The sequence below is a fragment of the Pelophylax lessonae genome (assembly GCF_965119305.1).
Source record: "Pelophylax lessonae genome assembly, chromosome: 12".
NCBI classification, from domain to species: Eukaryota; Metazoa; Chordata; class Amphibia; order Anura; family Ranidae; genus Pelophylax; species Pelophylax lessonae.
This window is the reverse complement of record NC_138779.1, coordinates 191,311,566-191,327,045: the sequence shown is the minus strand read 5'-3', so window position 1 is coordinate 191,327,045 and position 15,480 is coordinate 191,311,566. Positions and strand designations below refer to the sequence as shown.

Sequence of the window (15,480 nt, the reverse complement as noted above, 5' to 3'; positions counted from 1 at the left end):
CGACGCTCCCGAGGTTACCAGTTACACCCTTTCTTGCCGAGTTGGGCGCCAACGGCAGACTATCGGTAACGCTGTCTCTGGGCGATAGTGTGGCTTACATGAGGAAAAAGGTGAAGTCAAGACTTCCTCTCACAGGTACCCTGTTATGTGTTTCCCTGGACCCCTGTTGGGTTCACACCCGGTGTTACCCCCTTAGCAGAACGCTTTTATGCCTTCTCGCACTCACTGCTGATGTGCTATTGCACCGATGGCAGAGACCCACAGATACTACTTTGACCACTTGCGCACTCATACATCTGCTCATTAACCCCCCCCGACGTTTTCCATGTCGATAAAAATTGTCAGCTGGAATGTTAAGGGCCTTAAATCCCCTAATAAGAGAATGGCTGTCCTCAGGCATCTGAAGCGCCTGAGGGCAGACATTGCGGTGTTGCAGGAAACTCACCTGGCGGCCGGTGACCTAGATCGCATGCGTAAATTGTGGGTGGGTAAGGTTTATGGATCTCCGGCGGTCAGAGGCAAGGCAGGAGTAGTAGTTTTATTACACAAACGTCTAACCTACACCGTCAAAGACACATCTCACGACGACACTGGACGTATGCTGTCCCTGACCCTCACAACTGGTACTAAAATTTGGACTCTGGCCGGGGTATACGCTCCGAACGCCCCTACGAAACACTTCTTCCAACAACTTACCTCTTTTCTGGCTCCTGTGGCCCATACCCCACTAGTGGTAGCCGGTGACTTTAATTCGGTGATGCATGTGGCGGAGGACAAGCGGGGTGGGGAGGATCGCTCACCGGCGCGACCGCTCCCTCTGTCTTCGCCCCTACAGACATTTGCGAACGGACTGCTCCTGACGGATGTCTGGCGTCTGACACACCCCACAGAGAGTGAATTCACTTTCTTTTCGCACCCACACAACTCCTTGTCACGCATTGACTATATATTTTCTAATGCTTCCCTCCTATCTCACGTTACCCGACCTGAAATCCACGACATTGCAATATCAGATCATGCCCCTATATCGGTAGAATTGTCAAATATGGCCCCTTCCGCTACCAAATCCCCATGGCGTTTCCCAGCTTATTTGGCTAGAGATGCCGGGCTTCAAAAGCTCATTAGAGATACCTGGGCGGACTTCCTATCTACTAACTCCTCACCAGACTGTTCTCCCGTACTTCTGTGGGAGACGGGCAAGGCGGTACTCAGGGGGCGCATCATTTCCTATGCCGCGGCCCACAAGCGAAAAGTTACTGCAGCATATACAGCGGCCAGTACCTCTCTACGAGAGGCACAACGGCTTCTCAATGGTTCTAACACAGCGGCGAACAGGGACCGCTGGTCCAAAGCCAAATCTGACTTCGAGACGTGGGCTGAGGCACAGGAAACCATGTATACCCATTTTCAAGATTGGCGATTTCACAAATATGGCAATAAGCCGGGTAAGCTTTTAGCGACGCTATGTAGACCACCCTTCACCCCCACAGTAGTCACTGCATTGAAAACTGCGCAGGGGACGGTAGTACACACACCGAAAGATATACTGAACACCTTCGAACACTTTTACACGTCTCTTTATGGCCCTGACCCCATTGATGTCACGAAAGCGGAAGCCTTACTCGACTCGGTTACGCTCCCCTCAATCACGGCCGACCAACTAGTCTCCTTGAATGCTCCCTTCTCCCTGGAGGAACTTACTGCGGCTATCAAGTCCCTCTCGCCGGGTAAAGCGCCGGGTCCGGACGGGTACACCTCGGAATTCTACAGACTGGCATTGGAACCGCTGGCCCCGTCCCTCCTTGATCTATACAACTCGATCTACCAGGGAGGCAAGTACATGCCCACCGGGTACCAGGCCTACATAAAATTGATTTATAAGCGAGGGAAAGATCCTACCAACCCTGGATCATACAGGCCTATATCGCTGCTAAATCTGGACGCCAAACTCTTGTCAAAGATGGTGGCGAACAGACTAGCTTCTATTTTACCGTCCTTGATTCATCCTGCCCAATCGGGTTTCACCCAGGGGAGGTCGGCCACTTCCAACCTTAGAAAGGTGATTGCAGCCTTGGAATACGCGGGGGCCGATCCGGTCGCGGATGCTGCCATTGTCACATTAGATGCTGAGAAAGCTTTTGATAATGTCAGCTTCTGCTGGCTGGATATGGTCCTCACCAGATTTGGCTTTTCTGGTGCTTTCCTTCACTTAATCCGGGAAATGTACCGGACCCCTATGGCACAAGTGGTGGTGGCCGGCCTCACCTCGGTGGCTTTCCAACTCCATAAAGGCACCAGACAGGGCTGCCCTCTCTCCCCCCTCCTTTTTAACATGGCCATCGAACCCCTCTCCAGAACATTGACCTTTCACCCTGACTTACGCGGCATTCCGGTGGGTACACAGCAATTGCGAACTGCGCTTTTTGCCGACGATGTACTTATTTTTACAGCTGACCCCGCGCATGACTTACCGCTGATCCAATCACTTTTTGCTAATTTCCGTTCATGCACAGGATTACGTATAAATTTCTCTAAAAGCGAAGTGCTACCCCTGCGCTCCCCTCACCGGCCGCATTGGGCGTCCTGCTCCACATTCTCTATAGTTCGATCCCACATCACGTATCTAGGCATCCGAGTGGGGAGACATCCTTCCTCCCTCTACTCTCTAAACATTACCCCTGTAGTGGATAAAATTATAGCTGAAATGCAAAACTGGCGGTCGCTGCCCCTATCATTCAGGGGTAGGTGCCATTTATTTAAAATGTCTAGTTTTCCAAAACTGTTGTATCCCTTACAGACGTTACCTATCCTACTGAAACACAAAGATATTCAACGCCTTAACCGTGCCCTCTCCGTATTTATCTGGCAGGGCAGACGCTCCCGAATCGCACTGCGCAAGTTATACCTTCCGAAATGGAAGGGAGGGGTAGGTCTACCAGACATACGGATGTACAACCTTTCTTGCCTCTTTCGGGGTGCTTTAGACTGGATTTCGGGTAGCTCTAGATATACGAATTATGATCTGGAAATGCAAATGGTGCGGCCCTATGACTTAACGGCCCTGCTGCACTGTAGACATGGAGACATCCCTCCGGGCTTGCGTTCTAACCTCCTGTTAAGAGATACTGTCATAGCCTGGAGGGAGGTACGCAGGAGGCTTGGGACCCCTCACAGGGTCTCCGGCTTCCTGCCTATTCAAAAACATCCTCTTTTTCCGCAGGGGCAGCAGGGCCGGGTGTTTGATCTGTGGGCAGACAGAGGTCTTAAAACATTTTCCCAGCTGTATGACTCTAGTTCTGGCCTCCCTCTGCCCTTCTCAGATATCTGTCGGACGTATGATTTACCTAGGGGCCATTATCTATATGTGCAACAATGTGTCAGCTTCATTCATTCCTTAGGTACCCTGGCCACAGCCCGCTTTCAGTCATCCATTATAGACTCTTGGGTGAAGCGGGGAGCCCACAAAATTTCACACATTTACCCCTCATTATGTCTGGAACTATACGACCATGTAGCCTCACAGGTTGCTACACGATGGGATACAATTCTCTCCTCACAATCAGCCCACAACCGAATTCTAAAAGGGTACAACGACACATGCCTCTTTGTGCATAATGAATTCTGGAGGGAGCAACAACTTAAAATCATACATGGGGCGTATATACCATGCCTCCGGTGGTCCCCGGACCCGACCAAGTCTCTCTGTCCTCTCTGTAACCAACATTTGCCATCCCTTCTTCACAAATTCTGGCTATGCCCAACGGTTTCTCTTTTCTGGGACAGGGTCTTGGTCCTTATCAATTGCACTCTGGACCTATCTCTGCCAAAGGACGTATACCTACTTCTCTTTGGAGACATTCAGGGCACTCTTCCCCTCCTGCCCAAGCCTCAGAGAAAACTCCTGCAGCACCACAAACCCTGGCTCCTGAGTTGTTTGATGATAGCCAGAAGGAGCATTTTAAAGCATTGGACATCTAAGGACCCTCCCTCTATCACTGAAGTCAGGGGGGAACTACAAGTGCTTCTACGGAGAGACTTGATGGACTTGCACCAACTAAGGATTCTCTATCACTCTCGATTCCACCGAAAATGGTCTGCCTATCTCCTGGCTACTGGCTCCTCCGCTTCACCCTCCTCACTGACTCTGCCTCCCCTTAGCGTTCCTATGAGCTCTGGAGCGTCGGGCTCCGACATATAGACACCCGATACGTACTTTGATAAGGGTCATAATGTTTAATCTTTGCAAATTGCATTCTGGGTCTCAAAGCTGTGTCCTCTACATCTTTGGATGTCGTACCCTGACACATCCGCAAATGTGATATGGTATCGCTCTGCAACAGCTCTTTCTCCCTCTCCCCCCCCACCCTGTTTACTCTTTCCTCTCCACTACCTTCCCCCTCCCTTATACTTCATCCCCTCTCCCTTACCTCCACCCTCCCCCCCCTCGCTCTCTCTCTCTCTCCCTCTCTCTCTTTCTCTCTCTTCTCCTCTTCCTTCTTCCCCCCCCCCCCCTCCCTCACACTACTCTATTTTTTTTTTTTTTGGATGTTTTACTCTATGCTCTCTTATTCCCCCAAGTGGGATCAGTATACGGTGCAAAATGTGAAATGAAGTGTCGATGCCAACCTATTGCATTCATTCTCGGGGTCAGAGTCTCTTTGATTGGATCTGACTGTTTGTTGTACATCCCTGTTTTAACTGTTTCTGATGTATTGTTTATCGACCTTCAATAAAAAAAAAAAAAAAAAAAAAAAAAAAAAAAAAGTGAACGTATCTTACATTACCTCCAATAGGTCAGTTTATTAGACCATTAAAGATTTTTGTTATATCAATTTCATATGTGCAGGAAAAAATTACTTGTTGATCCTGCCAGCCATCTAGTGAGTTGATAATGTCCTGTATATTCTGCCTCTGCTGACCTATAAGTTAGAATTCCTCCCAGTTATCTCTGGGGACTGCAGAACCACCCCCCTCTAAGTTATGGAGAAGAGGAGGTGATTGTAGTCCTGTCCCAGGTAACATAGATAAATGATTGAGCATTGTCACCCTAGGACAGGTGGTCTGAGAAAAAAAAAAAAAGAAACCAATGCAGTCACCAAAATACTGGATACATGTGAACATTTTCACACCACTCCCCATCCTTTGTTGCATCTCAGTGTTGCTGATCTGCAGCTTTTTGCTGTCTGTATGCACTACATTTCTTGGGCTGGGTCTCCTAATGATGACAGTGTACCATGCCTTTATATTGTGTGTTAAAATGGGCACTTGTACTCTCCATTGGAATACTGTATGGCCTATACCGATATATTGGTCACAGCGTATCGGTATCAGCCGATATTTTGGACATTTAAAGTTTTGAAAAATAAAGACCATTTTTGACACAAATCTGGTACTAAACATGTTAATTTTTGTTTAATGCTTAACAGCTGGCTTGTTGGCACCCTGTGGTGGGTGGATGGCTGTCTGGCACCCTGTGATGGGTGGCTGGCTGGCACCCTGTGGTGGATGGTTGGCTGTCTGGCACATTGTGGTGGGTGGCTGGCTGGCTGGCACCCTGTGGTGGATGGTTGGCTGTCTGGCACATTGTGGTGGGTGGCTGGCTGGCTGGCACCCTGTGGTAGGTGGGTGGCTGGCACAGGGGCTGTGGGTGGCTGGCTGGTACAGGGCCTGTGGGCGGCTGGCTGTCTGGCACCCTGTGGTGGGTGCATGGCTGTCTGGCACCCTGTGATGGGTGGGTGGCTGGCACAGGGCCTGTGGCTGGCTGGTACAGTGCCTGTGGCTGGCTGGCTGGCTCGCTGGTACAGTACCTGTGGCTGGCTGGCTCGCTGGTACAGTGCCTGTGACTGGCTGGTACAGTGCCTGTGGCTGGCTCGCTGGTACAGTGCCTGTGACTGGCTGGCTCGCTGGTACAGTGCCTGTGACTGGCTGGCTCGCTGGTACAGTGCCTGTGGCTGGCTGGCTCGCTGGTACAGTGCCTGTGGCTGGCTTATACAGGGCCTGTGGATTGCTGGTACAGGGCCTGTGGATGTGGGTGGCTGGCTGGCACCGGGCTGCTGTGGGTGGGTGTATGGCTGTGATACACTCCCGTGAGACTAGTCCCGACTCCAGATGAGGTTGTCCAAGGCGAGGGAGGCGGCCTAAGAAGGCAGAATGATGTCACAAAAATATCGGCAATATCAGCCAGTTCCGGGGCCGATATCGATATATCGGGGAAAGTGCATATCGGCCTTGGTGATAATCGGTCAATCCCTAGTTGTCACCATATAAAAAGAAGTGCCTGAAAAAGTCCACCATAGCAGAAGTACTGGGCATGTTTGTGCTTTTTGAAGTTTTATGAACAAGTCAAAACTTACAGGATTTTAATGATTTATGTCCAATTTATTAATGGTTGGGGTGGACCTGACAAGTCCTATAGATGGCAAGATAATGGAAAATAAGTTATACACCAGGAACATTTGCTTATTGATCAATTTACTGATGGTTGGTGTGGACCTGACTAGTCCCATAGATAGCAAGACACTAGAAAATAGATTCTACACCAGGAACATTTGTAATAATATTAATTTTATTTTGCTCTTAAAAAAATAGAGATACATGCATGCAGATAAAGGAAAATTAAATATTCTTACAGTTGTTAGGAAAAGCAGTTGTAGTTATGAAAAGCTTATACACAAAAATGTAAATCAACGATGTTGTCCATAGCAAGCAGAATGGGGCTTTTCTTTTTCCTAGTGAATAAGACCGAGGGACGCATCTGAATTGTTGCAATGGGCAACACCGTATTTTCATTATGTGCTGCAATAATTATTTCTAGTGTAAAATATTAATTAATACCTATGGGCCACTTACATGAAAGTGGCTGAAAGGAAGGATCTCATAATATCCAGAAAAACTGCTAAAATTTGATTTTGTTTTTTACATAACAGGCACTACACCATTGGGCGCACTTTTTGAACAGTTACCCTTTGGAACTAATTTTGGTTTAGTTTAGTGTAGACAAAGCAATGAAATGAAATCTGAAGTCACTGTTGGCTATTGCCTTTTACGTATTACCCTTTTGAAGATCAACTCCATCTAAAATAATGTTCAGGTATACTATATATTCTGTATATATATATTATATATATATTCTGTATATATATAATATATATATATATATAAACAGCTTGAACCATATATCCATTTATTATATTTCTGGTTCAAAAAATATCACAACCAGATTTTCCAGTTTTGTCTAAATACCATTACAAAGCCAGAAAATGTTACACACAATTTATTTTTCTTAGGAATCAGATTCATGGCATTAAAATGCAGCAGCAAGAGAGTGCCATACATTGCAGCTTTTGAAAGGGGCTGGTGGACTTTTCTCCATAACTGTGTATAGCTGGTTGCTAAGGAGCGAGCCGGGAAGGCGGCTGCTGCATCCTTAACAACTGATGAGTCATCAGCTGTCACCTGATATGGATTAGGGGGGACCCCACGCTTTTTTCCAATTTTTTTATTGCCGGCAATTTTTTTTTTTTTTACATTCAGCAGTCAGCGGGGAATCCCGCTGACAGCTGATGACTCATCGGTTGTCAGCGGGGAATCCCGCTGACAGCTGATGACTCATCGGTTGTAAAGCACACGGCGGCTGACTTCCTGGCCCACTCCTGAACAACCAGCTATTCACAGTTTGTTGAAGAGAGAGAAAAAAAAAGTGAAAACTGCATGCAAAAATGCATCAAAAACGGGTTTAAAAACGCAAAATGCGCTGGAAAAATGCATCAACCACAGTCGCATAGACATGAACCTAGTGTTAGGAACTATTTTTGGTTACATTTGTTATTAACAAAGCAGTGAAATGGTGTCACTGTTGGCTATTGCCTTTTATTTAATACCCTTTTGAAGATCAACGCCATTAAAAATATTATTCAAGCATGCTGTGAATGCCAACAGCTTGAACCACATATTCCGATTTTTAGATTTCTACTGAAAAAATATCCCAACCAGATTTTCCAGTTTTGCCTAAATACCATTACAAAGCTATAAGGTGTTACACAATGTATTTTTCTTAGGAATTGATTGATCACTTAAAAATGCAGCTGCAAACGAGTGCATGCCTTGAAAGGGGCTGGTGGACTGGTCTGAAGTTTGTTCACACTTTTCAGTGTGCGTTAACATCTGTATTAACGCAATGCATTATATTAAGTCTCCATTCACACTGGTACGACTTGTCAGGCGACTTGATCAGCCTGACAAGTCACGCACCGTCGCGTCCCATAGTGTAGTACAGGAACGGTTCTAATAGGAGCGACACAAGTCGCTTCAACTTAGAAAAAGGGTCTTGTACTACTTCGGGGCGACTTGGAGCGACTTGCATAGACATTCATTTTATGAAGTCCGTGCCGAAGTCGCGGTGCACGCGACTTCACAGGTCGCCCCCTAAGTCGGATCGCCGTAGTGTGAACCGAGTCTTAGGCATTTGTATTCATTTAATGCACATATACACTAAAAAATAAATAAATAAATAAATGCACCTGTGCTATAGCGAATGGTCCAGATGCCCGATGCATTGTGCTGCAATCCGAAAAACAATACAAGCACATTTTTTTCAATGCATTGAGGCTCATTGATTGGTGAAAGTGAATGGGACACCTTAATGATATGTGCAGTAAAGTTCCCCGGGTATAATATAGTGTGGTATTCTCAGACTGCCATAAAAAGCCAGGGGGTACTAAAAAGGTACACATCAAAGCATAAAATATTGGAACTACCATTTATGTGGGGGGAAAAAAATTATACAATTAAAAATCCAGTTTCAACTACAAGCTCTAAATGTTTTCACAATTTTAACAGACAAATGTAGTGTCCGTGCGGATCACAGTTCTTCTTGTAGCGTTGCCAGATGTTGGTTGGGAAGAGAGTTCAAGGGTGAGAAATGTGGAAACCTCTCCTCCTTCAATGAGATTTCAGTGTTTTTCAGGTTCTCTCAAAGTTAAAAACAGTCCATGGATGCCCGCCATGACACCATCATGCTATTCCGGCTCAGCAATTCCTGGCATTCAGCTCACGTGCCATCTGACAGAGGGTGCACGGTCCGCAGAATGTGAGGCACACGCAGTCATTGCAGATACTTCCCTGTAGGACAAAGACAGAGATAACTTAGACATCACAGACTATTTTTGAAAAAATATAAATAAATAAATGTAAAATATAAAATAAAATAAATAATAATATAATAGAATAAAATATAGACCTATGAAGAAATAAGAAAACTGAACTCTGAGCACAAAAGCTCACCACAAAATTATAAAAAAATCTATCTTGTGTGCACCAAATGCCTTTGGAAACCTGGCTATTACATTGTAAAAGTAGCACCACTATCACTGCTAACACATCACTGAGCTCTACATAGCCTGTGCAGAAAGCAGAGCTATGGGAGGGGTCCAGCAGATCCACCAACTACAGGCTTCCTGTAGAAAACTACAGAAGTGGGCGGAGTCAAGACCAGTCACCCTGCACAAGGAGAGAAAGCAGTGATAGCTGGTCTTTACTACAGGAAACTCCAGCACAAAGAATTTTTCTATACTGCATACTGCGCATATCTAAAGGAAATACATAAAACACACCAAGATACCAGAAACTATATACACATGTCTTGTATTTAGACAGAATTTGCTTATCCTGACATTCAGCATTAAAGGTCCTTTGATCTCCTATATGTGGAGTTCAAGTATTTTTAGAGTAGTCCATTTGCTCCTAAAGTATAACTAAAGGCAAAACATTGGAGTGGTGTGGGATTAGAACCCCTATTCGATTTTATTGCTCCCTGTTAACCACTTAAGCCCCGGAAGATTTTACCCCCTTCCTGACCAGGCCCTATTTTGCGATTCGGCACTGCGTGACTTTAACGGACAATTGCGCAGTCGTGCGACGCTGTACCTAAACGAATTTGGCGTCCTTTTTTTCCCACAAATAGAGCTTTCTTTTGCTGGTATTTGATCACCTGTGCGATTTTTTGATCATGCGCTATAAACAAAAAAAGAGCGACAATTTTGCAAAAATAACAATATTTTTCAATTTTTTTTATATGAAATTCCCCCCAAAAAAATGTAAAAATCAAAATTTTTTAACATTTTTGGCCAATTTGTTTTCTGCTACATATGTTTGGTAAAAAAAAATCACAATAAGCGTATTTTGATTGGTTTGCGCAAAAGTTATCGCAGCTACTAACCACGGGAAATTTATGTCATTTTTTTTTTTTTTTAACGAGTAATGGCGGCGATCTGCGGTTTTTTATTGCGGGACTGCGACATTGCGGCGGACAGATCGGACCCTTGACTGACATTTTTGACACTTTTGGGGTTACCAGTGACATTACTACAGTAATCAGTGCTATACATATGCACTGTTACTGTAAAAATGACACTGGCAGGGAAGGGGTTAACTTTATTGGAGAAGGAGGGGTTAAGTGTGTCCCTAGGGGCGTGTTTCTAACTGTGCAGGGATGTGGCTTTACATGTAACAGCAGAGATCTACAGTCCTACATAGCAGGTCCGTTAGATCTCTGCTGTTACACAGGGGAGAATGACAGGCGGCTTTGTTTACATTAGCTGCCTGCCTTTCTCCCTTCACAGCGGACGATCGCGAGTGACCGGCAGACATCGGGTCCGCCGGTCACTCGGCGCAGGTGTCCGTGAACGAGCGGGAGCGCGCCTCCGGCGACGCGCGCTCGCCCCCTATTGGCTCACAGGCTAGTGACGTACCGGTACGTCACTTTGCCTGGCCGGGGCTGACCGCCGCAGTATATGTACCTGCGGCGGTCGGCAAGCGGTTAAAGAGATTCTCCATTTGTCCTGTTTGCCATTATCATTAAAATTAAAAGAATATCTCAAATTTTGGGTTGTCTTCCAATGGGGACACTACTGTAGTTCTGGTGTCCTGGGGGTCCCCAATGAATTCTCTTAATTTGCAGGGATTTCCTCTCACTTCCTGTTTGGCCATGGGACATGAAGGGAAGGGAAATCTCGGCAATGGGAGACAGATGGCGAAAAAAATATGATGGGGTTACAACCCTCCCTTGCTCTATCCAAAATGAAAAAAAGAGTTTCGCCTATAATTCTACTTTATTAAAGGATTTACTGCGCTAGTTCACCTCTATACTTTTAGGTTTTTTTTTTAAAGCTTTATCCCCAGCTGGTAAAGATGAGGAAGCAGCAAGATTATGGAGCAGATCTACAATATTACCAGAGACTCACAAATATGAGCATATATAAAGACTGGATTTTCAGTATACAAACACATACATGCGTGACATGTCACATCAGTGTTTGCTCTCCCTTTCCCCTTAACATTTTTATCATTATCTGCTGATTCTGCCAGTAGATCTTTTTTTTTTTAATCACTTTTTGTAACGGGCCAAGCTGTCCGCACGCCAAAAACGGCAGTTGAAGGTACGGGAAATTCCAGTATCAGTTGCTAAATAATCAGAGCAACTGTCAGTCAACCAGTGGGAGCACTGACTGTAGTAAATTGGATGAGATTGTTAAAAAAAAATTGTAAAAAAGTACTGTTAACCTTTAAATCGGAGCTAAAAGTATAAAAAAAAAGGACAGGCTCTTTTTGCAGAAGGGACACGAAATGTATTTTTTTTTTTTTTTTTTATTGCAAAAAAGTACCTGCCTGTATGCAGTATTCTTTAAAATGTGCACGGAGCTGTGCATGCATAACTCATGCATAATGCATTCTCGGTATGGTGCTAGGATAATGAACTCCTGTGCAGGAGTTAATGTCATGCTGCACTGGCCAATCAAGAGAGCCGAAGATGTAAAAGCTGGAAGAAGCAAGGTAACTTTCGAACATCAGAGTGCTGGAGAGGAAAACTTATAGAGGAGCTCCATTTTGTAAAATAACTAAATAAATAAATAAAAATAAAAAGTCAGCAGCTACAAATACTATATAGCTGATGACTTTTAATATAAGGACACTTACCTGTCCAGGGATCCTGTGATGTCGGCACCCTGAGATGATTTGTCAATCAGTTTCAGGTGCAGGCACCGGCGTTGTAAGGGAAACCAGTAGTGAAGCACTCCATGCTTTACAGCCGGGTTCCTACTGGGCATGCGCTTTCTGAATGGTCCCGCCGTATACCAGATACCTTCTGGGACACACATAGGCCCCAGAAGACGGCGGGACCATTCAGAAAGGGCATGCGCAGTAGTAACCCGACTTTAAAGCATGGAGTGCTTCACTACTGGTTTCCCTTACAACGCCGGTGCCTGCACCTGAAGCTGATGGGGGGAGGAGGAAGAGCCGGAAATGTCGTAGGTCGCTGATTGGCGATTTTACCCAGAAGAAGGAGCGGGTCCCTGTTAAACCAGGGACCCCCCCCAAAAAAAGTGCCAAATGTAGCAATGGAGGCTGCGAACAAGCTTCCCCTTTTGGATGGAGTTCAGCTTTAAGTTAGGCTTTAAGGACTGTATTTTTCAATCTTGACTTATACAGAAGATCAATACAAAACCACTATAAAAATATGTTCAAAACACTATACATTATCTTTAAAGAACATATTTTTAACAGTTATGCTTTAGTCTAATCCTTACCGGGATGTGGTAGCGCTCCCTTATGCCAGTGCGCATGGCCATCACGGTACCTCCTAAAAATGGCAAGCAGCAGCACTCCCCGTACTGTGAGGCTACTTTGCATGCCAAAATGCAAGGGACAAATGCTCCACAAAGGCCTGAAAGAGAGAAGAGCTTTGGGTTAATGAAACAAATAAAAAAAAAAAATGTTTAAAGTGAGTTGATGGATGCTGGATGTCATTTAACCTGGAAGAGGAGCAGTACCACAGCGCTGTATTAGCGAGTCTGTGGGTGACAGCACCTGAGATCAGGAAAGTATACCACTAGTAGCTGCTAGGGGATTCACTTTAATGCCCAAACTGGAATTTAATTTTAATGCAGGGAAAAAAAAAAGTACCTTTTTTTAATGCAACTCATGGCATGGGCTTTGTGGTGGACTGCAGTGCAGCTGTAACAGTGAGTCGGGGGTACCATTCAAAAGGAATGGCACCTCATAGTAGGGATCAACCGATTATCGGCAAAGCCGATATATCGAGGGCCAATATGCACTTTCCCCCGATGTATCGGAATTGGCCTTTTGATTTACCGATATTGTGGGAAAGTGCATGCACTGGGGTGATGCCTGCAGCTAGAGGCATCACCCCGGTACCGGTGTCCATAGCCGACGGTTGGCTGTCTTGTAATGACAACTGATGCGGCTGAGAAGCTGCTCGGCTGTCATTCCAAGGAGCGAGAGGGGACGTCCCCCCCCCCCCTCCGGCGGCCTTCAAGGGTGCCGTGTAGTGGCCCTGCAGCTTACACATGCGTTTGCAAATGCGTGTCAACTAAACCCATGTTCTTTATTTATATCATGAGACAGGTCTACTTGGTTGGTGACAGACTGGAGGGTGAGTACATCAGACTGGGGGCTGGCTGGCTTCCATGCACCTATTTTAATCCATTTCAACTTTTGTTTTTTCTGATACAGGGATGGAGACGCTGGGCATTACCTGCTGGTGTCTCACGTAAAGTCCCACATAGCCTACATTGTTTATGTAACCAGGGATGGAGGCGCCTTGCCTACAGGCTGGTGCTTCATTTAAAGTCCCACCGTGCGATTTTCGTGCATTTTTGGTGGATGCAGTCTGATTTGACCCCAGTTTTTTCATATACAGGGATGGAGACCAATAGCATGACCTGCTTGTCTCATGTAAAGTCCCAAATATTTTATGAAATTAGGGATGGAGACACTGTGCTTTACAGGCCAATGCCTCATATAAAGTCCCAATCTGTGTTTTACACTGCGTCCTTCAAGGGGATGGAGGTGTATGCTTCTCAGCTGGTCCTTTTCAGTTTGTACCATCGCTACAACATCGCTATTAGAATTTTTATATACTAGACCAGTCACGGATGGGGGTGGGTTGGGGGAGGTTTGGGCTGCTCCCTCCCACCTGCCTCCTATCCATCAATTAGCAGCCATGTGCTTCCATTGTGGAGACACTCAAATTAGAAAGTGTTAGGACTGCAGGTAACACAGGGTGCCATGTAGAGGCCCTACAGCTTACACATGCGTGTCAACTAAACCCCTGTTCTTTATTTATATCATGAGACATGTCTACTTGGTTGGCGGCAGACTGGAGGGTGAGTACATCAGACTGGGGGCTGGCTGCCTTCCATGCACTTTTAATCCTTTTCAACTTTTGTTTTTTCTGATACAGGGATGGAGACGCTGGGCATTACCTGCTGGTGTCTACTTAAAGTCCCACATAGCCTACGTTGTTTACATAAAAAAACATTTATCGTACTGTAAATGAATAAGCCAGTGTGAATTATTGTATTCTAGTTTTCAAATTTAATTTTACAGTGTGCTAGAATGTAAGCACTATGCTTCCCCCACTGATCATTTCAGGTGCGTTCATTCCCATGTCCCAATTTATAAACTAATTTATAAACTACAGGGAAAGAAATAATAGTCACGATATGCCTTTTGGGTACATTGTAAAATCTCTAATACGTACAGATGCCCATGTCTTCACAGCAGTCCATAACTTCGGAGTTCCATTGGCTGCTACTGGTAGAGTAGCCCTGCATTGCCTGAGGCTGGGTGGTCATTGGGTAAGACATAGTGACCTGGAATAGAACAAAAATATGAAATTAGCAATAAGGCTGAGACATGGTAAGTATATATTGGACCTCATATACTTTAATACTGGACAGATTTATTGGATACATCAAAAACCATCAGGAGGACCCGTGCTTTGGCCTTACAGGTCAAAGCAACAAGTCAGCAGGGGGGCCCCTATGCATTAACAGTTTTTAGGCTTCTACTTTAAACGAATGCTTAAATACAAACATGCTTGCTGTGTATTAGGTTCAGAAGAAGTGAGCAGTGTTCAGGTCTACGTGTATGAGGGAAGGAAATTCCAGTGGGCCCTTATGTAAATTCATAGTAAGGACAAATTATGTTTGCACCCCTGGTTTTCTTCTTTACTGCCATGCAAGTGATGTTACACATCTGGTACTTCTGAGTATGGGCCTCTGAGTATGGGTGAGCATGCAACTACCCCCCAATCTACCCATGTGACATTACTGGTTATTGGCCACCCAGGTCAGTCTGATGTAAACATACAAATGAAGGAGTACAAATGCAAGGAGTTAACAGAAGCTGGAGGCCTCCTGAGAAAGGTCACAACATCACATTTCCAAGTTCATCTAATGTTCCGAGAAGAGTTGCTATTATATCAGGTCTCTAGAGATAAGCGGGAGTCATGGCCTGCCTGCTTATCAACACATTTGTTCTGAAATATCCATTTTCCTTACTACTGACCCAAGTACATCCTGAAAAATTCCTCTTCATAAGGGTGAATGAACTGAGTCTTTAAAAAGTGCTCCTGTCATGCCAAAAAATATGCAAGAAGGCCAATACTGGCCTTTTTCA

General features: G+C 45.3%; 1 protein-coding gene across 1 annotated transcript in view; it reads right to left on the bottom strand.

The window, feature by feature from the left end:
- Window positions 1-14,709, bottom strand: part of LOC309568322 (uncharacterized protein) — a 73,603-nt gene extending 58,894 nt beyond the window's left edge. The window contains exons 1-4 of the mRNA XM_082273985.1: window positions 14,561-14,709; window positions 12,585-12,721; window positions 9,033-9,120; window positions 1,282-1,376 (exon numbers count right to left, since the gene is read on the bottom strand). Coding sequence (XP_082130111.1) covers window positions 1,282-1,376; window positions 9,033-9,120; window positions 12,585-12,721; window positions 14,561-14,666 — 426 coding nt within the window. The 5' untranslated portion in view covers window positions 14,667-14,709. The remainder of the gene's footprint in view (window positions 1-1,281; window positions 1,377-9,032; window positions 9,121-12,584; window positions 12,722-14,560) is intronic.
- Between the last annotated feature and the right edge of the window lie 771 nt (window positions 14,710-15,480).